This window comes from Xiphophorus maculatus, chromosome 14 (assembly GCF_002775205.1).
Source record: "Xiphophorus maculatus strain JP 163 A chromosome 14, X_maculatus-5.0-male, whole genome shotgun sequence".
In the NCBI taxonomy this organism is placed as follows: Eukaryota; Metazoa; Chordata; class Actinopteri; order Cyprinodontiformes; family Poeciliidae; genus Xiphophorus; species Xiphophorus maculatus.
The window spans coordinates 1,048,132-1,069,995 of NC_036456.1; the positions used below are offsets into that span (position 1 = coordinate 1,048,132).

The window sequence follows — 21,864 nt, forward strand, 5'->3', positions numbered from 1 at the left end:
AAGTTTTCAAAAGCTTGGAGAATAAAATTATAGTTTCAGGTTGGGTCAATCATTTAGGACCGACTGGTTTCTGCCTGGTGAGTAGTGAGTTGTAGTGAGCGGTAGCATAGTAATTAGTCTATGCTACCGCTAACAATGAACTAACCCATGTTACTTGTATGAGCTTGGATTTCCTCGTAAATAATTTATTTAGCTTCTGTAAACCCAAATTCATGCTGGAGTTGTACGTAGTTGTTGAGTCGTAGGACGCTGGATTCAAGTTCAACGTTTCACAGCGACCTACAGAAATCCCATGTTTGTGTCCAGACATGTGGGGGAATAGTCACAGCTCACTGTGACTGTATGCTGTGTAGGTTATATTTAATTTATTTAGCTTTTTTTTTTTTTTTGCATGAATGTCCCACTGAATAAATATATTTTCTGTCTGGGACTCGGCACTGAATTAGCTGCTAACAACATTAGCACTCTGCAGACTACCAAGCTGGGGAGTAAAAATAATATATTTTACCTTGCATATAAATGTAAGGTAACTAAGTAACTATCCGAAAATATCCAAAATAAATATAAAATATTCGAAAATACAATTTAAACGATGCGATCGCTACCTGGTGGAAAGTGGTTGCTGCAAACTGTGGCATCGTTAGTTTCTGCACCTCCTGCTTTTAGAATAGAATAGAATAGAATTCAACTTTATTGTCATTGCACTGTCACAAGTACAAGCAACGAGATGTAGTTTGCATCTATCCAGAAGTGCTCTACGAGATATAAATATTTATTTACAGATGTACAAGACTATGTATGTATGGACTATAAGGGGTTATAGCAAGAGATATAGATATTGTGTATAAATATAAATATGGGAGCTATATGCACAGATTATACAAGAATGTTAGGGAACGGATTATATATGTATATAATATAATACAAGATAAATAATGGCAGATAAAATTTACAGGTTGTATGTGTGTGTGTGAAGAAAACAGTCCATGATGTGTGTGTGTGAGAATAGTCCATGTGTTATTGTTGTATGAGAGGATAGGGGAGTACAGTCCTTATAGTTTATGTTTTATGTCAGGAGGCGTTCAAAAGCGTGACAGCTGTGGGAAAGAAGCTGTTCTGGTGCCTGGTGGTTCTGGTCCGTAGGCTTCTGTAACGCCTCCCAGAGGGTAGGAGGGAAAAGAGTGTGTGTGCTGGGTGAGTGGAGTCCTTTGTGAATTTCCCGGCCCTTTTCAAACACAGCTTCCTGTAGATGTCCTTGATGGCAGGGAGCGGTGCCCCGGCGATATACTGGGCAGCAGGAGATTGTTGATCCACTTTTCTCTTTGTCTTTTGTAGGTTTTTTAAAATTAACTCCCTTTGTTCAAAACGAAAATAACGTTAATCTATAATATCATTATCTATAAGAACAGTTGGAGCAACTGTACATGACTCAGACTTTGGGCATTCTTGCCCTCAATTTGCATTGGGTGACGTCGATTCTACGTCATCTGAAACCCAGCAGTAGTGTAAAGTCACACAATCAAAAGTTAACTACAATAATTTGGGTTATTAACCCATCATAAGAGTGGAAACTAGTTTATTTTTCAAAGTCATATTTTCATCATGTTAATATATTCAGTTAGTTATTTATTTAGATATTTAGCTCTGAGCTATACCAATCTAATTATAATGAAGCTAAACACTTAGCTTCAAAGTGAATATTTAACTAATAAGCAAATACACTTGTCAAAGTGGGCTCAACCTTTGAGGTTTTATTTGGCTTAGAGTTAAATATTTAGCCGCTGACTAAATATTTAGTCAGACTGTTTTTGTTTTTGTTGGGTTTTTTTTTATCTGTATTGACTTTCGGAATAAAAAACACCCTCGTATTCGCCGAAATTGGAATTGGCAGGTCAGGCTTCCAGTCTTAGAAAATGGAAATATGTCAATTTAAGTTGAATGCTCCTCAATTAGAAAATAATGACATCACTTCCTGTTGGGCACATGTACAGTTTATTGTTTTGCCATGTACACACTGCAGCTGCTATGCCTTTTGACGTTTCAAGTGCATTTATTATAATTCAGTCATACATGCCCGCATAGATACTTGCATTGTTAATATGGATATATTGAGATCACCATGGAAACAAGATGCTTCTATCATTGACTGCTGTGGACACCACAGGTTTTGTTCTGCCATTCCATCACACTCAGTGGCAAAGTAAAACATGAAGTGATCACTGCACCTAATCAGTCTGGTCAACAAAACCAAAATAGCCAGAGCACAAAAAACACACCATGTCAATTTTCAGTATTTACATTCAGCTTTTGAACCCTTTCAAACACACAACCAAACACACACTGTCAGCTCGAGGTGCTGCAGGTCTAAAAATGATGGGAATAAATAAGAAAGGAAACATTTGTGATGACATGCAAGAAAGAGCCTGGACTTCAGCTGGTTTCTGAGTGAACAGTGGTAACAACAGTACCTCGTAACCTCAGGTCCTTCACAAAGGTTGTTTCAGGACAATCAGATTTGATTTGGACTGAAGAACAGTTTTGATTTTAGTTGGTCGTCAGCTTCAGAATTAACAATAATCAGTCTGTTTAGCTAATTATCTAGCTAAATCAGACAGATTTAGTCAAACTAACCATATAGCCCCATATGTCCCTCTGCTTCTACCTGTGATTATACAGAGATTGAAAAACGAGTCTCAGCTGATCAGGTGGACTGATACCAGCCACTTGTAACTATTTTATATAGAAATGCAGATGTCCAGCTTTGCAAGCAGCAACAAAACACATGAAATATGATCACATTTTATAATTACTACAGTGTTGCCTAGGGACGTCTGAGCTCGACTTGCTTCAGAGAACCTGATTCAAAGCTCTGCTGTCCACTTCAACACAAAGCCCATGTATAAGGTACATTTTGTCGCAGGGTCCCTGTGAGGCTCCCAGACAGAGGGTGGCGCCAAACACACAGCAGCTAAAGAAGCAGATGTTGACAAAAACAACAAAGCTAGTTTTAAAGAATTCGACTGCCCACTGTTGTGGTGATAAATCTCTTCTCTTTTACTTTATGTCTAAGAATTCCTTCCCAAAGAAGCTGAAGAGGAAAAATTCTTAAAAATAGTGTGAAATGGGGCATTTGCTTGTCAGGATTAAGCAGCTTGAGTTTGTAGAAACTGAGAGGAACACCAGGACCTTGAAGTGGAAATCTGCTTTGCTGTCAACTATTTGCTTTCATTAATTTGTCTTTCTAAGTAAACTCATGTTGATAAATTGTTATCCTGGTAAAAACCAGCCACTTCACTTCGTTCAGAGAACAAAACGATAGCTTCCTGGAGGCATGGATTGTGTTGAAGTTTTAAATTTTACCCAACTGCTAATGTTTGCCCTTTACATATGTGCCACTTCTATGCTAAGAAGCTTTCCTGTGCTGTGCTGTGAACAACGATCAGATTTGATCCACTGTGAAGAGAGGAGAGCTGATCTAAATGATGCTGCTGTTAATGTTACTTTGATATTTGAAAGCTTCCTTCTCTTCCGCTGCCATTGCTAAAACTACAGATAGACTACAATTCTAAAACAGTGCAGAAAAATCAACGTCACCGTTCACTATATCTCCTGTTTGCCGATTGGCCTGGTAGAAAATCTATGAGAGAAATGAAACTCAATGAGACTGAGCACTGAAGGGAAATAAGAATCAAGTGAACTACATACAAAAGTGATGGCCAGGCCAATAAAACATTGCTCTACTGCACAAGTAGGAATGACTACTGATTACTACCTCACATAACCCCCAGCCTTTAACAAGTCTTTTTCAAAGCCAATTCCATTCAGCAGTTTCTTCATAAACTTGTCTTCAGAGAAATATGAGTTTGTATTGACCAGCAAATCTGACTTAGACTTTTCGCTGTTAAAAGTTTGGAATTCCAGTTTGCAGAACAAAGTAGAACCTATGGGTGGGGAGAGGTGCTCCAGGTGACACATTCCTCATCACTACTTTCTTTTTCAATAAACACACTATTTACAGTCACATGCCAGAGGAGGCTCTACAACGCTACAATGTGACACACTGGACTTAAACTGAAATAAGGGTTGATGCATGATGAAGATAAAAGCTATGATGATATAGGTTTGGCTCTGAAACACACACACACACATCACCATTTTATTATCTCCATGGAACAGTAATGTTATGAGTAATTTCTCCAGCTATATCAGTACATGTACAGCAGGTTTTCATGCTGTATTAAATGCTGTAACAATTTGTAGATTTTCTGTCCAGCCACATCTAGATTCCTTTCATCTTCTTTATGTATAAATCTTTACAAAAGTTCTTGAAGAAGAGGCCCATGAATGAGGTGCAAGAAGCTCCCTTGAACAACAATGAACTGAACACTATGAAATAAAAGATCTAAAACTTTGAGAGGTGCTTTCTTTGGTCAAAAATGTAAATGGGAAAAAAATTGTTAAAGCACAAATCCTGTTCTGAAATCTACAAACCAACAACTTGAGAGGAGAACATCTGGTTCTGAGAAACGTCACCAAACATTTCGGAAAATGTAGTAAGAGTTCAGTGGAAGTAGCTGCTCAGTCATGGCTCTCCTGCTCCTCTTCCTCATCTTCCTCCTCCTCCTGGTCATCCTCACAGTACCTTTGGAGCAGGTGGCGCAAGTGCTGCTGCAGGGCATCAGGCTGCAGAGCGTCCGGGGTGTCGTCCAGACGTTCCAGGTGTACATGCTTCCCCTGGGCATCCCTCACCACGGTCCTCTTCTGGCTGCGTGACTTAAACATCTGGCTTCTGCAGGAGGAAGCAGACATGAAGAGGAGTGAGACTGACAGTCAGGTCAGGTCAGAACATATGAACACACTTAATTACTGACTGACCTGGAGGGAAAAAGAGCAACATGGAACGGCATGTTATTTCCCTGATTTAGTATTGTATTAATAAATCCTCAGACTCTTAAGAAATGATCACTCCTTGTTGTGTGAAGAGTTTCTTCTGCTGATCTGAATTCATTCCTTCGTGAGAGTTCATAAGTTAAAAACTAAAGAATATTTAATTTTATTAATATTTTAATTGACAAGAACTTATTGATTACAATTATGAATAATTACATAAACCAAACATAGACGTGAGTTCAAATTCCCAACAATCTGGATTCTACCATTTGAGGTTGGTAAAACATTTTTGGTTTCCAGAATTCCGATTTCCAACAAAACTAAAAAGTTCACTTGATTAATCTGCTGCCACATCCTGTGATCAGTGGCGACACCACAAACTAAAACGTTAGTTGTGTTAACCCTAAAGTATGAAGTGGTATAAAGCTTTATTAAGTCCTGAAGTGTTTCACACTGCATGTCCTTAGACCAGAGGCAGGATGGCGTCAACCACTCTTGCCATCAATCCATCCAGTACTAATCTTGACTGCTGCTGCTAATCCTAAATATTAGCTCCACTAACCAACACTACACCAACATTGTATTTAGTGGAAGTTAATTTCTAAAGCGCTAATTTCAATTCAAATTAAACTGCAATAAAACTCAGAAACACTTGAAAGATAAACCTGGAGTTATAATCTTCAGGGTTATAATCTTTCTGGCTCATGACCATTTGGATGATCCAGAGGAGAAAGTTATGTGGTCAGATGAGACCAAAATAGAACTTTTTGGTGTTAATCCCACTCGCCGTATTTGGAGGACAAAGAATGATGAGTGCCATCCCAAAAACACCATCATACTGAAGCACCCTACTTTGGGGTGTTTTTCTGCACATGGTGTTCTACACTTATTAAGGAGAGGATGACTGGGGCCATGTCTCGATTGTGGGGAACAACCTCCTTCCCTCAGTTAGAGCATTGAAGATGGGTCGTGGCTGGATCTTCCAACATGGCAATAACCCAAAGAACACAGCCAGGATAACCAAAGAGGTTCTGGAATGGCCAGAACCTGATCTAGAGAAGATCTGTGTGGAGGACGGGGCCAAAATCTCTGCTGCAGTGAAACTTGGTGAAAAACTAAGGAAACCAAAGCTGTTGGTTTGTTTGCAATCACCTCTGTAATTGCAAACAACAGCTACTGCACCAAATATTAATATTGCTTTTCACAGGTGTTCAAATACTTATTTTCCTCATTCTATTTTATGTTTCTAATATAGATAAAAAGACAATAAATCATTACTATATTATTCTTAATGGAACTAAAGTCCCATCTTATGCATAGCATTGCTGATTTTCATGTTGAAATGAAGAAGATTCTGGCTGCAGAAATTTTCTGGTTCATTTCCCTTTGGGATCAATACTGATGGATTGATTGACTGAATTCATCCAATGATGTGCTCTTATGATCCCAACTTTTGCCCCAACAGCAAACCATAAAACCCAACTTCAACCACAAACATTATGTATTGATGACACAGCCGTGAACGACTGGAGAAGGTTCAGGAGATACATTTCCTAAATTCCTCTCCACAATTGGCATCTTAAGATCCCCTCCATGAACACCATGAACAGAACTGTTGAGTCAGCTTTGATGGAGTCCAACATTGTGTTGGGGATGAGCTCAGGGTCAGAAAGGGACAGAGCAGATTGGACTTCTCGAGGAAACTTAGATCCTTCAATGATTGCAGAAAAATTGCCTCCTGTGGAGAGTGCGCTCTCTTCTGCCATCATCTGTTGGGTTGGTGTAGCAGCATCAGAGGCTTAAAAAAGCCCAATAAGCAGATAAAGAAGGCTGGTTTTGTGCTGGAACCTCTGAAGATTCTTTGGGTACACCTTAACACAGAAGATCCTTGCAATAGTCATCAACATCTATAACAACTTCTTGATGAAACTTTAATAGTTTGAATTACATGTATTTTCCTTTGGGATTATTACAAATTGTGACCATCAATCTTGTCTGCCATACCAGTCCTGCTTGTAACACTGAGATACGTGTCAACCACAACAACCCCATAACATCAAGTGTCTTTTGGATCTCAAAGAAAATGTCATCAACTCCTAAAGGTACCTTGTTGACCATGGCTTCTAAGAATCTTAAGGCTCTGACAACTAAGTGACCCTTTGGAAAGTTCTCCACTCAGATCAAACCAAGCTTTGAACAAACCCTGCTTTCCTTCTTTGAGGAGCAGAATTATTTGCCAGTCTTGAACAAGTAGACCAAATATAAATACTCATCACACTTGCCACATTTAAATATTATGATTTTCCGCTCTCTTCAAAATCGGGTACATTTCATTTCATTGTAATACTGCTCCAGTATACAGTAATGCATCCTGGGTAGAAGCTCTGACAGAACAGATTTACAGCAAAAAAGTGAGTTTAGTTTTTCATAGAATTTGTGTCTTGCCCCAACAGCAATCAGTTAGTTCAAAACTTGAACAAATCAAGAGCCAAAACTTTACTCTTTGCAAAGTTTAGGCACTGAAGATAAGAAGGGGAAGTCACACCATGCCTAACAGCTTGTCTTCACATAGCCCAACCTTTTAACCACAGAACCGTCCTCCTGTACCATCTCCTTCTCTACCACATGAGGCAGCAGCACTTTGCCAAAACCTCCAGCATAACTCAAAGCCTGGAGGGGAAAAGTGAGGGAGAGGAGACACATCAGGTAGAGAAACTTCTGCTCAGCAAACAGGTAACTGAAAAACATCACACTTTGCATATAAGAGATAAGAAAACAAGCAGATCAGAATCTCAACTTTTCTATTCGGACACACTGACCTTCTCAAAGTCCTCCTGGGCTGAGGGGAGGTCTGCAGACAACAAGGGGTCTCCTTTCTGCTTCTCCATCCTCTCACCCCTCACCACGGTCGTCTTGACAACTTTGCTGACTTTTCGACCCTGAACAGGTTCCATCTCAAACTCTGATACTGTGGTGGCACCCAGAGCCAGGGGTTCAGAAAAGGTCAGCTGGAGACAGAACAAAAACACACCAAGGAACTGTTGGGGAACTTCCACAGTATTAAACACAGCAATTAGGCCTGTCACGATAGCAAATTTTGCTCAACGATTAATTGTCTCAAAAATTATTGCAATAAACGATAATATTGTTTGAAGACCCTTTTACACTGATTTAATGGAAATGACGTAATAATGCATGTGATTTCCTGCCAAAGAAAGATACACTTTATTTTCAAAAAATATTTAACACTGGAAATGATAAACAAAATAAACAAAACAACCAAAAACAAAAATAAAATGGATTCTCAGTCTCCATTAACAAAAAACTCACTTGAAAAAAAAAAACTAAACAACATAAAGCCAAAGTGGAAATAAATACAGCATTCAACCAAAAGAGTGCAGATTATGAAGTCTGTATATTATGTTGCCCTTCAGTAATACTTAGATTTAAATAGAGAAGATGGGCACATCGACTACCTGATGCAATAATTCACACTACATGATTTTTTGCTCCTATTTTTCCCTTTAGAACAATCTTAAAACGTTGGTCTTTCTAAGATTGTGTGCTGTGTTACGGTAGATCGTCGTTGCCGCTCCGATCTAAATCAGGGGTTTTCACCCACTGGGCGCTTTAACTACACCTGTTGAATGTGACAGGTAGCCAATCAGAAAGCCAGGATTCTCCTCAGTGTTTTCTGAGGGGAAATTACGTCGGGGAATCCCAAACAGCTGACACGGCGCAACCCGAAGTCCAGCGGACATTGGAGATGATATGTGGAAACAACATTAATGTTTATTCAACATGCAAAGAATATAGAAATGACAAGAGGAGGAGTTGGAGCGAAATTGCTACCGCAGTTGATAAACCCGGTAACTTTTCAGCTGTTCTTCATTAACGTGACATAAATAGGTTCTAATGATTTTCATTCAGTCAGGACTTTACACTGACACTAGCCACATGCATTGCAGGTAGACTGTAGTAAAGCATTGATTAATGCCTGATTTTAAAATTAGTTCACTGGAGTTGTAGCCAATATTTTGTGCCCATTGTTGGACACCACACGGCAGGAACGAACCGATCGAACCGTTAAACCTTGGATTTCTGTCGGCTAATGTGTGGTCAGTCAGGTTTTGAAAATGGGCAGACAATCGGCCGACAGCTCGTGCGCTGGGCGTTACACTAAGTAAAATGAGGAAGGAGGGTCAGTGGAGAGCACCGGAGTTAAGCCTTTTTTCATTCAGTGTCATCAACAGAAAGAGAAAAAGGACGGAAGAGACAATAAAGCCGATAATTAAAATGACGTCGATAGTTTTAATTTATCTTACGATTAATTGATTTACCGTTTATCGCGACAGGCCTAACAGCAATAGATCAATTGTGCATATAGAACTTAACCTTAAAACAGTGCAATCCTGTTCATACCCCAAAAAGAGTTTTGCATTTTGTCAAGCCACACCCACAAACTTTAATGCCTTCTTTACCTAAAGATGATATTTGTTGTGAATTGGTGTTATATGTTCATTATTTCATGGAATTTTAAATGATAAACCAACACAGCACATTATAGTTATATTATTATTATATTATTATATTATAGTTAAATTTTGTTGTTCTTGTGACAATGACAATAAAGAGTTATCTTATCTTATCTATCTCTTATCTTATCTTATACTTGTAGTGGTTGGCCACCATTATGACTGTTAAACAAAAATGAAACCTTACTGTCAGTACATTTCCTATGTAAAAATCTAAGAAATATTTTGTGTTTTTCTTTTTGAGTCAACACTTTGTAGATGTTAAAAAGTTGGTAGAAACAAACCCTAAAAGAGTCAAAGGTGTTTCTACAAACTGACATTATTGGACATCCTTCAGTTTAAAGTCAGTCAGATTGGATGGAGACTGTCTGTGAAGAGAAATTTTGAAGTCTTGCTACAGATTCTCATTTCTCATTGCCTTGATTCCTCAAAATAAAAGTCCAGAGAAGAACCAGTTGACACGTCTGCTTAACAAAAACCAATTCACACAGTTTTTCAAGAGGGTGGCAGCATCGTGGTGTGGGCCTGTTTTGCCAATCAGGCCCACACCATGGGAGGAGGAACTGTTGTACATCATGAAATAGATGCCATCATGATGTATTCAATATGTAAAAATATTGAATCTACATCTAAAAACATCAGGAAAGAAGTTAAGGGTCCAAATGGCTCTCCCAATGATTCGAAGCCCACAACCAAACTGGTTAATAAAGTGGCTTAAAACAAAGTCCATGTTTTGGCACTACTCAATCCTAACCATCTTTTTCATAGCACCCATGAGGTTTTGCATGGTTTATGGGCGCGTCTTCCACCGCTAACCGGAACCGCCATTTGTTTACATATTAGCAACTCGCTAACTGACTTTCCACAGAGGTTTTAGCCTATAAAATATGTGGGAACTCCAGCTATTACAGCTTACATATGGCAATATTGTTTTACCGCTACCTACAGCTAATAGAGTAGAATAGAATAGAATAGAATAGAATAGAATAGAATAGAATAGAATAGAATTACTTTATTCATCCCAGCAGGGAAATTATTTCGCAGTTACAGCATCATAGAGACAAGACACACAAGTAGCAATATAGACAAAATAAAAATAAAATATAACATGCTGTCAATATAAAAAGCAGCTTAGAGCAGTCCTTGCATAGATTCAAAAATGCAGATACAATATGTATATGTAAATATATGTACAGCAAGTGTGCCACAGTGCAGTTGTGCAAAATTGGACTGATTAGTGCAGAACAGTGATTTAGCTTTTATTGTACAGTGAGATGGCATGTGGCAGGAAGGATTTCCTGTATCTGTCCTTACGACAGTGGGGAGGGATGGCGACTTGAAGAAATGGCCACAAATAACCCTGCTTCAGATGCAGACGCGGGTTTTCTTCCCTTGACTTCTCACAATGAAATGATCACATAAAGCATTTTGGGTTCTCTGTTCAAGTTTAGAATTTTTAGCCAGATTCTTTTTGTTTCCTAATCTGTCGGTGGACGATGAAAACTACCGCTTTTGTTTTGGGAGCCGTTCAAGACACACCTGTTGCTGCCACTAATTAAACTTGATCTGATTATTAAAGTACAGCCACAAACAGCACAACAGTTACTGAGCTCCGAAAGGGCAGACACTTTCCAGTGGCAAGTTGTTCTCTATAACAGGTTAATGTGTGATTCGGTTCTAGCCCAGTGGGGAGATTCTCCCTATTACGGTCTGGAGTGCAGCAGCTGCGGTTGTTTCTCCGCTGATTTGCAGCAACAGTCAGCACCGGAGAACCTCGAGGTTCTGGTTGTGATGGACTAAACAAACCCATATATATATATTTTTTTGTCTTATAAAAAATGGTCCTGGCCCAAACATAATGATAAAGACTCAGATCATGAACTTTATTGTTTTTTAAATTCACACAAAAAATAAAATTCATATCACACCAAGCTAATATTATGTAGTTCTGGTGTTTTACACTGTCTGCGCAGAACGTCAGCTCAGATCTCTGACCAGCTTCTCTGCTTTTCTCTTCTTTATTACTGTCAGTTCTTCAGAGAAACGAGCTGCTAGCAGCGCTGCTAATTCACGGTCATTCCGTAACAAAACGTAATGATGGTGTTCCTATCTCTCCCCGTGATTAAACTCACAATTACGATCCTCTGTACTGAGCAGCTCTCTGATAGCAGACGGTGTGTCCGTGAACAAGTTTAACTAAATATTATAACCAAAAAGAGAGATGTAATTTCTATCATGAATATAGATTAGCAAAAAACTCTACGAATTACAATGAAATCCTGCTACTTCCGCTAAGCGCCGGAAGTAAGACCCATAATCGTTTCCCCAGTAAGCCTCCCAGGAATAAGGTGGATAGATAATTTGTGGGTGGATCTGTATTTAGCAAATAAAAAAAAATTGTTCATTCGAACAAACCCAAAACGCAAAGTTTAATCTGATTTAATTTTAGAAAAAAATTTGTTTTATTTGGTCTGGGTCTGGTTTTATTTGGTAAGGGTCTGATTCCGACTGTAGAGATAGCCCGGGAAATGGGACCCACCTCTTTCTGCTCTCCCTTGCTGTGAAGCACAGTTCTCTTTGCCACTCTGGACACAGCATCTCCTTCCTCTATCTTCACCATCTCCTGGTGGGAGCCCTCAATGCTCACTTCCTGTGTTTCTGACCCATCCGGAGACATACATTTACGAATCACCTTCCGCGTGATCTGGTGATGATGAATGCAAATGGACAATTACGGTGAGAGGGTCGGCACCCTACTGTTTGGATTCTCTGTTATTGTCTTGCATTTCTTACCTTCTTCACTACCATGTTGCCATGCTCATCTGTGTACTTCTCTTCAGTCACAGTCTGTGGTGGAATGTCTGGCAGGATATCTGCCTGCAGAAACAAATCAGTTGCAGAATACCATTGGTGGCAATCTGTCTAAGATGATCTTGTCCCGCCTGGGTTCAGGCAGGGCTGTCAGACTCATGCAGTTTCTATGAAAGTTAAAACAGCAATTGGATCTCACGTTTGGTGGTTAATTTCCTGGTCATTAATCTTTCTTTAAATTATAATTCATGGTCATTTTTTTTGGTAGCAAAAAATGTTAATCTGCTTTAGTTACTCAGTAGTTATTTGATATTGGTTTATGGATAATAAAACAAACCCTTCGTTTTATTGGTAATCAGCTCCCATCAGTCGTTACATTTTAATTACATCTTTAGTGAGTGGAAAACTGTTCATTCTTTAAACTGAGAAGTTCTGAGAGTATGGTTATGAACACTAACATGGTTTTCAGGGAGATTACACTCACTGAAAACATTTTTATATTTTAAAAGACAGAAGCTTTTTGAGACGGATGTTGACCTAGTTATTGTTACAATAAATGTTTTATCTTGAAAGTTCAGTTTCACTACAGAAAACCTTTAAGAACCTGTGAAACCCTACAACCCACTCCACCTCTTTATGGTGTTGCATCATCTTTTATGTTACCTGAATGATTATTCTGCGTCGGACCACTCTGGTGGTCAGCACCTCCTCCTCTGAGCTATCAGAGGACAGTGCTCCTAGCTCCTCTGCTATCTCCTGGAGACAGCACACAACCAGCATGGGTGAATGTCATGTTTTCTGCAGTAGTACTACAACAAACTGCTGCAGGCAACCCATGCTTAGGCTTTTCTCTTAACCACACACATCTTCTGTCCTTGCTAAACAAGGGAAATAAATTCAAAATGCTGTACATAAAAGTAACATGAGATGAAGAGAAGGCACAATAAAGCAACAATGTTCAACTAAAACAAACATGCAGCAATAAGAGCCAGCTTATCTACTGCTCAGGACAATGAATTGAAATGTCAGATGGGAGAAAGAAATGTAGAAATGTTCAGTGTTTTCATTTTTGACACTAAGGGGGGAAACAACATGCACACACCAATTGATGCAAACAGTGGTGTATGTATTAGAACTCTTCAGAGCAGCTTGTTAATCTCAACTGTGCATCAAAATGAACAACTGCAAAGAGCGGAATCATCTTTGCCTTTTAAATTTATGCTCTCGTGCACATCAGTTTCATAAAATCGATCTAGGTTTTTTTTTCTACATCTTGTATGCAACGGCAATCTGTCTGAAATTAGGTAAGTCAGAAACCAGTGCAGCATTGTGCTCATGCTCATCCTCTTACCATTCCCAGGAAGTCATCATCATCGTAAAACCCAGCTTGATCTCTAGATAGCAGCTGCTCACAAATGGGAAAGCTGCCCTCTGCAGCACACTCCCGTGAATCATAAGCAAATTCATCAAGACTTTCACTGCCAGAAGACTGTTGCCTTTTAGGTTCTACTTGAAGGAAACGTTGAGTGGTGTGGTCAGGGCGGACTTTCAGTAGGCCCATATCTGAACTACTTGTTGGGCTTATTGAAGAGTGCTCAGAAAAATAAGTTATCTCATCTTCTGGCATCACATCTTCCGATTCAAAAAAGTCTTGTTGGCAGTCAAAGAATTCTGGATCTGAATCTGATGGACGTGAAGACTCAACAACCTTACTTGATTTTTTCTGGCGGTTGGTTGTAGTGTTTGATTCAAATTCCGATGCTGTTCTCTCCAATTCAGAGAGGAAGCCTAGAGAAAATGTAAAGTCTTCGGTGACTTCTGACTCTTCGCTGACAGTATCTTGAGAGGCAAATTGTGCTGAGCTGGGACCACTAAACACCGGAGACACTGGACTCAAATCATCGGAAAATGCTTCAGGAATTCCCAGGGCTTGTTGACTAGAAAATATTGTCTTATAATCAGTTGGTACCAAAAACTCATCTGACTCGGCTGAAAAAGGTTCACTGGACTGAACTTGCATAAAGTCCCATGTGCCTGGATTCTCTCTGGACACATGGGACTTTACATTTGAAGCTTTCTCATGCACAGAGAGTACAGGAGGAACAGTTCGGTGTGTTTTGTATGAAGCCTGGTCAAGTGGGAGTATGGGTTCTGATGTGATTGGCTTATCATCAAAGAACAGCTCTGTAGTTTTACTGCCACCATTTGTTGCTGCTGTGACAGGAAACTGGTTGCACTGGGTATCAAATGTTCGAAAGTCTGGGGGAACCTGGAATGAAATTATTTACGTAAGTTTATTACATCTGCACAGAGGTTATGTGAACCTCTGAAAGACATGAGCATTTTAACTCATTAGTGCACAATTTAAATTAAACTTGTATTGTTTAAATCACCCAACAGTCAGACCAACATAATGTATATCTAAGCCGGGGGTGCCCAAGTCCAGTCCTTGAGGATTTGCAACTTTTAGATGCATCCCTTCTCTAACATATCTGAAGCAAAGGAAATACTCATTACTGAACCAAATAGCAATTCAGTCATTTGGTTCAGGTTTTATGGAGAGGGGATTTATTTATTAAGTTAAAGAATATTAGTTCTCCAGACCTGGACTTGGTTATCCTGGTGTAAGAAAATGTTGCAGTACTTCATCATCACACAAAAATGAACCAGAGGAAAATAGAAAGTGGTTAGTAATATTAACAACCCAAAAAAAATCCAAAACTCCTTCAAAGTATCAAAGGCCTCTGTTCCTATAGCGTTAGCCCGGCACGTCCTGAGTTAAAAGCAGTGTGTTATCAAAAGAGTTATCAAAAGGTTATTGGTGCATTCTCATGCTCTATGTCTTACCCTATGATGGGCTGGTTTGCTCTGTAGTTCTTCACCACTTTTTTGTTGGGTCCTTGTTTCCTTTTGTTTTGCATCTTTAGCTGTTGATGGCTTTGGAGACAAGTATTCTCTGGCATTTTCATCTGCTTTTGAACTGTGGAAAATGTCTTCTTTGCATATCCAGAATTTTGACTTGGATTCTGTCATTTGTTGCAGATGAGGGCAATTTTCTTTAGCAGATTTAATGAGCGACACAGTCGCTAACTTTGTCTGAGGAAATGATAAAGACTGTTCTGGTTGTAAGGAAGATGTTTCACCCCATGTGTGGGGTGAAACCTCTGAACTGAGCTCATCATCAAAACAAAATTTCTTCTCAGATTCAAGGCTTGCAGGGCTCAGAGGTCTGGGGTTATCGTCAGTCCAACAGTCAACGGGTAAGGCTACAAACTCAGAGTCTGATGACAAAGACACAGGGGAGGGGGATCTATCATAATAAGTGGGATCCATAAAACAAGAAGTTAAAATTATCATAAATTCAGGAACTGGTGAATCAGGAAATAACCAACTGAACTCATTGATGGATGAAATGGATTCAGGTGAGGAGGGTCGGCTAGTGTTTCCATCTGACATATCAGTAGAATCACTGGATTCAGAATCTGAAGATGGGCCTAAGATAAGATGTTTCATGGGGTAGACCTGTGATACCGGAGCAAACTGAGGGATGGGGGAGTCTGGAGAAAGTGACCTATTCTGAACCCATTCTGAAACGGTTTCTGGAGATGATGGTCTTTGGTCAGACATGGCTAATTGGAAAGACACAAGTGACTGTGACTGAGATGACAAAGGCCTGTGACTCTCATCCTGATTCTCAAACAGAGCAGATTCTGGAGGTGAAGGCCTGCATTCTAAAATGTCTGAATTCAGTTGCAATAAATCAAGATCTGAAGCTTTAGATTTAGGAGATGATGTTGTTCTGAGATTCCTGACACATTCTGACAATGCCAACCTCAGTTCTGGTAAGGTGGCATCTGGTGAGATGGGCCCAAATTTACTGACAGATTTAGCAGATTCGGGTGATACTCTAGCGTCTTCCACCTCTGGTAAATTTGGACTGAGACATTCTGGAGATCTGTAGAGATGATCGCTCTTTTTGTCAGATACTGAGGTAGATAGCATAGGATTACACCACAACTGCGTCTCTGTAGATTCAATGTCTAGTTGCTTGTAAAGAGCTGTTCCTGATAAAATGTGTTCAATCACTGGAAGTGGTGATTCTGTCAGCTGTGTGTTAATTGCTCTTTTTGTTTCTGTAGAAGAGAACTGATGAGTAACTTCTGAATGTGTTAATAAGGATGATCGATCTTTGTCATTTTTGTTTTTTATTCTATTGTCCTGTTGATTATTTGTAACATTCCTTTCATATGTATCTTTGTTACAAATAAACTGCAAGAAAGCTGTTTTATTAATAAAGGTTTCTCCTGCATACTGAGGATCTCGTACCTGAGAAATCAGCTTCCATAGCTCAGCGCCATAAAAAAGACTGAACTGAGGTACAGTGGCAGGTGGGAGAGGCTCAACTGATGTTTCTGAAACACTGTGATCACTGGTTTCAACCAGTGATGATTTGGGTGCTAAATGCTCCTCTTTCTCTAACTCCAATGATTCTAGTGTATACGTTCTCGCTTCTGCATAAAATGGTATTGATAGCTGTGACATTTCATCAGAATATGAAAATTCTATTGATGGATAGCTTGTTACAATCACAGCAGATTCTGCAAATGTCTGAGTAAAATCAGGTACTGGAGATTCAGGAGGATATTCAATATCTGATCTTTCTGACTGAGGTGACACTGTTCTTTTGTCTTCAAGTCCTTTGTCAAATGAATAATTTACCAAGTAATATTCAGTATCTGACAGCAGAGACTCAGGGGATGAAGCCCTAGTGTATGCTTCCTGTATTACAGTCTCAAGTACATTCTGAGTAAAAGAAGGAAGTGCTGAGTCTGGTGATAATCTTGTGTTTTCCTCAATTGACTCTGGAGATTCACTTCTATTGCTTCTAAGTGACATCAATTCATCAGGTGACATGGATTTGAAATCTGGTATGGACTCAGTTGAAAATGACCTGTCTTGAATCTGTGACTCTATTGACAGAAGAGAATCTTTCCTATGTTCAACACCAAATCCCATTGCTATCAAAAGTTCACCTAAAGCGTTTTCAACATCTGACTCAATAGACTCAGGGGATGGTGATCTATAGCCAACATTTACTATAACATGTTCTCGCATTGGTTCTTTGTAATCAGATCTTAACAAGTCAGGACACCGTGCCTGGTTTTCATGTCCAGATGCTCCTGAACTTGGAGAAGATTGTCTGTTGTCATACAATAATGACCCCATGCTTAACACAATATATTCAACCTCTGAACAAGTTGACTCAGGGGATATCGACCTACTTCTAAAAATTGCCTTAGGTAGTTCAAACACTGGCTGCACAAGGTCAGGTAGAGGAGAATCAGGTGAAAGCCTGATTGATGTTGAAGATTTTGGGGAAGAAGGTCTACTTTCAGTTAAGCTGGGAAACTCTGAAGGCATTTCTAAATCTGAAAACACTGATTCAGGTGACGTGGACCTTAGTTCCAAGTTAGGTATTATGGAGTCCTGTTGTCTAAATATGGGAATAGGTGAATCTGGCGAAAGTGGTCTCAACTCTTCTTTGGATATTCTTGAACAAGGAGATTCTGCTCGGACTCCAAAAAGCCAAGTCATACACAAATCAGTCTCCACATCTTCCTCTAAGAACTCAAACTCGGGAGAAGTGGACCTGTATCTGACCCTTACATTAGAAGATAAGGCTATGGGGTGCAGGGGTAAAGGAGAGTTGGGAGACAAACATCCAAGCTCATCATCTGACTGTCCTGATGGGCAGAATTCTACACTGTCCTCAAAATCAAAAGTCTGTGAAATTAAAGGGGCATATTCACTTTCTGAAGCCTCTGATTCAATTGATGATGACCTGTTGTAACGTATCTTATGATGACTATCAGTAAAGTCCAGTGTAAAGTCAGGAACAGGTGAATCTGGAGAAAGCAATCCATATTGACTTTGAGGCAATAGGGGGCAATCATCTGTCATCAGAGAGGAAGATAATTCCATTTCCAAATTTGAATACACTGATTCTGGTGAAGTAGACCTTGAAACAAAGAGAGAAACTGTGGATTTTTCTGGTATTTGAGTAAGTGTGAGAATGGGAGAGTCTGATGAAAGAGCGTCAAACTCTTCTTTGGATGTTGTTGAACCAGGAGATGCCGCTCTGTCTTCAAAAAGCCAAGTTGTACACAAATCAATCTCCAAATTTTTGTCTGAAGCCAATGACTCAGAAGATGAAAACATTACATTCATGTGACATATTTCAGCATGATTAAATGTAAATTCAGGAATCCTCGAGTCTGGTCTCAATTCATCTTGTGATATTGAAGAACCAGGAGTTACTGCTCGGTCTTCAAAAAGACAAGGCATAGATATGTCCAATTCTAAATTGGTTTCTTCATCTGAAGATAGTGAGGTTAGGGATGAGAACCTTAAAGCTAAGTGTGAATTGAAGGACTCTTGTAGCGCCTGAGTAAAATCAGGAATGGGGGAGTCTGGTCTGAATTCAGATTCAGCTGATGAACCAGAAGATGTTCCTCTGTCCTCAATAAGCTGGGACTCACAAAACTCTATCTCTAACTCCTCATCTGAATACACAGGAGATGCAGAACCACATATTAATGTGTTTTCCTCCCTGTGTGTGTATTGAGGTATTGGTGAGTCTGGGGATAAATGTTGGTATTCATGCAAAGACAGATTTGACTCTGGGGAATTTGGTCTTTCTTTAACTTCATCTTCAAACAGCTGAGAAATGAAGGGAGCAAAATCCAAATCTGAATGATTGGAATCAACATGAGCAACTGAGAAAAGTTGTCTAAAGTCAGGTACTGGAGAATCAGCTGGAAGACTTTTGTATTCACTACCTAAGGCTATAGAGTCAGGAGATAGACACTGTTCCTCAAACCACGTCACCCCCCAATTCATTTTCATGTCCAAATCTGATGACACTGACTCTGGGGAAGAAGATCTAAGCTCACAGTATCTGTTTATGGATTCCTGTAGTACTTTCCTAAACTCTGGAATTGGAGAATCCGGGGAGAGCGCTCTGAATTCATTTGGAGAACCAACAGATTCAGGGGATGTTGATTTGAAAATGAAAGTCAGAGACACATGTGATATAGACCTACACTCTGACTCAGAATCAGATGACAAAGGTCTCTTTTGAAGCTTGGCTTTTGACTCGAATGCATTTGATATGTCTTCAGTTTGCCTCGATATACTTATTAGATGAGCACACTCCAAGTGTGAAGGAACTGATGGAGGAGATTCTGACCTGAATCCAACAAATGAGGGAAAACGTTCAGTTTCTTCTGCTTTGAACTGACTTACAGTTGAATCAAGTAACAGGGTTTGACATTCACCTTCTTGTATTGGTATTGAATAAGCTGTAACTGACTCTGGCCTGAAATCTGGGAAATCTGGGAAGGGTGAATCATGTGATATTGCACTCCTGTCATCAACAGATGTTGCTGAAATCATTGATTGATGTGTGCTTCCACTGAAAATTGTGAGCATGCAATGTTCTGAATCTTCATCTGACACAGTTGATGCTGGTGAATCTAGCAGAGACTGAGGAATGTTGAGGTGTTGAAAGGAAAATCTGGGACCTTGAGAATCTAGACACAAGTTGGAATCTGATGTTTTAACATTTGTAGTCATTTCCAAAAGAGACAAAGATCTGGATTCTAATTCTACATTGCCTGTATTATCCTCCAACTCGCTTGTTCTTACTACAGGGGATTCTGGAAAATACTCAGTTCGGGTTCCAACATATTCAAAAACTCCTGTTTTACTAAAGAATGTCTCCCCACTGTACTGAGGATCTTGTATTTGAGAGATAAGCTTCCAAAGTTCTGCATCAAAAACAAGTCTGTAGACTGGTACCCTGATTTCTTTTAAATAAGTAGAAGTATTGGTCTGTACTATCACCATGGTCTCAGATGCCTGTGATTCTGGTGAGTCGGGTCTCTGTTCTGAAATAGATAAGTCTACATCTGATTGTGCATATTCAATATCTGACATCACACAGTCTAGATCTGAAAGAACTGAACTGGGTGACAAGGATCTCTGTTGTGTGTTCATATTAACTTTTACCAAAGTGTGTTCAAACTCTGGAATGCATGAGTCTAGTGAAACAGGACAGCTTTTCTTAGCAGATGACTGCCTGCTCTCATTAAATGCTGATGTTATAGACACAAACCCAAATTCAATTTCTGACATAGCAGAAACAGGCGATGAATGCCCTTCAAGTGAAGTCAGATCAGATTCTACAAGAATTTCTCCCAACTCTGCAATGGGTGACTCATGTGAAAGTGGTCCACTTTCATCCATGGAATCAACAGATGGAGGTCGGCTCTCACCAAATAATGATTCCAAAGAGACAGATCGAGACTGCATGTCTGAAGCCACTGAAACAGGAGACAGGCATCCATCCAGAATGGTTGAGACATGGGGGTCCAGTAAAACCTGGCTAAACTCTGGGATAGGGGATTCTGGTAACAAGAGGTATGTTTCATTAACAAAATCTACTGAAGAAGATCTGCTGGCATTGAATAGCAATTCTAAAGAGATACAGCCATACTCTATATCTGATTTAACAGAAACAGGTGAAGAATATCTACCTTGTGCAGACTGATCATAGTCTTGCACAACTTGTTCAAACTCTGGTATTGGTGACTCATTTGAAAATGACCTATCTTCCTCAAAGGAACACATGGATGGACTCTCACCAAATAATGATTCCAGAGAAGCAGACCCATAATGCATGTCTGAGGAACTTGAAACAGTGAACACAGATCCCTGCAGGGTGGTTTGAGGATGGAAGTCTGTTAAAAATAGGCCAAACTCAGGAATGGGGGATTCTGTTGAGAGAGGATAGTTTCTGTCAACAGAATCTACAGATGAAGGCCAGCTTTCACCATATAATGATTCCACTGACGCAGAGCTGAACTCTGCATCTGAACACATTGAAACAGGTGAAAAGGATCTCTCCCATAGTGTTAAATGAGTTTCTGATGAACTTTGTCCAAACTCCGGTACAGGAGATTCATGTGAATGGGGTTCGTTTTCATCAACAGAATTAAAAAATGGGGGTCTGTTCTCAAAGGGTATTGTTGCCAAAGAGACACATCCGTACTCATCAGCTGGGTAGACAGAATCATTTAATGAAGATCGGTCAGATGTCTCTCTTATAAAAGATTCTGATGAAAACATTTCAAAACTGAGAACAGGAGAGTCGATTGATCGTGTCTTATTTGCACTGACAGATGATACTGAATCAGGAGATGATGGTCTGTCCTCAAAAAATAAAATGTTTAAACCTAACTCTATTTCCAGATCTGATAAACTTGATTCTGGTGACACTGATCTGACACAAAGTATTGAAGCATCTGTGAAGGAGGTCTGGAACTGAGGAATAGGGGAGTCTAGTGTTAAGACTTGGTGACTACCTGCAGATCTGCCTGACAGAGAAGAGTCTGGCCTTACCATTTCTAGCCGCATTAGCGATTCAGGTGACAATGGCTGGAATTGTGCTTCGGAGTCAGGTGATAATGACCGTTTGTACATTTCTACTGACAAATAATTGGTTTGATCATCAATAGCTCCTCCTGAATTTTCCTGATTATAGTCTAATAATGTGCCATAAAATTGA

General features: G+C 39.6%; 1 protein-coding gene across 22 annotated transcripts in view; it reads right to left on the minus strand.

The window, feature by feature from the left end:
• Positions 1 to 1,973: 1,973 nt before the first annotated feature.
• ank2 (ankyrin 2) overlaps positions 1,974 to 21,864 on the minus strand; it is a 148,423-nt gene continuing 128,532 nt past the window's right edge. For 21 of the 22 annotated variants that reach the window (XM_023345555.1, XM_023345549.1, XM_023345563.1 and 18 more), the window contains 6 exons: positions 12,900 to 12,992; positions 12,219 to 12,302; positions 11,965 to 12,129; positions 7,710 to 7,898; positions 7,469 to 7,560; positions 1,974 to 4,789 (listed from right to left, as the gene is read on the minus strand). In XM_023345555.1, the coding sequence (XP_023201323.1) occupies positions 4,579 to 4,789; positions 7,469 to 7,560; positions 7,710 to 7,898; positions 11,965 to 12,129; positions 12,219 to 12,302; positions 12,900 to 12,992 (834 nt within the window). In that variant the 3' untranslated portion in view covers positions 1,974 to 4,578. The remainder of the gene's footprint in view (positions 4,790 to 7,468; positions 7,561 to 7,709; positions 7,899 to 11,964; positions 12,130 to 12,218; positions 12,303 to 12,899; positions 12,993 to 21,864) is intronic. The other variant, XM_023345552.1, reaches the window with a different exon arrangement.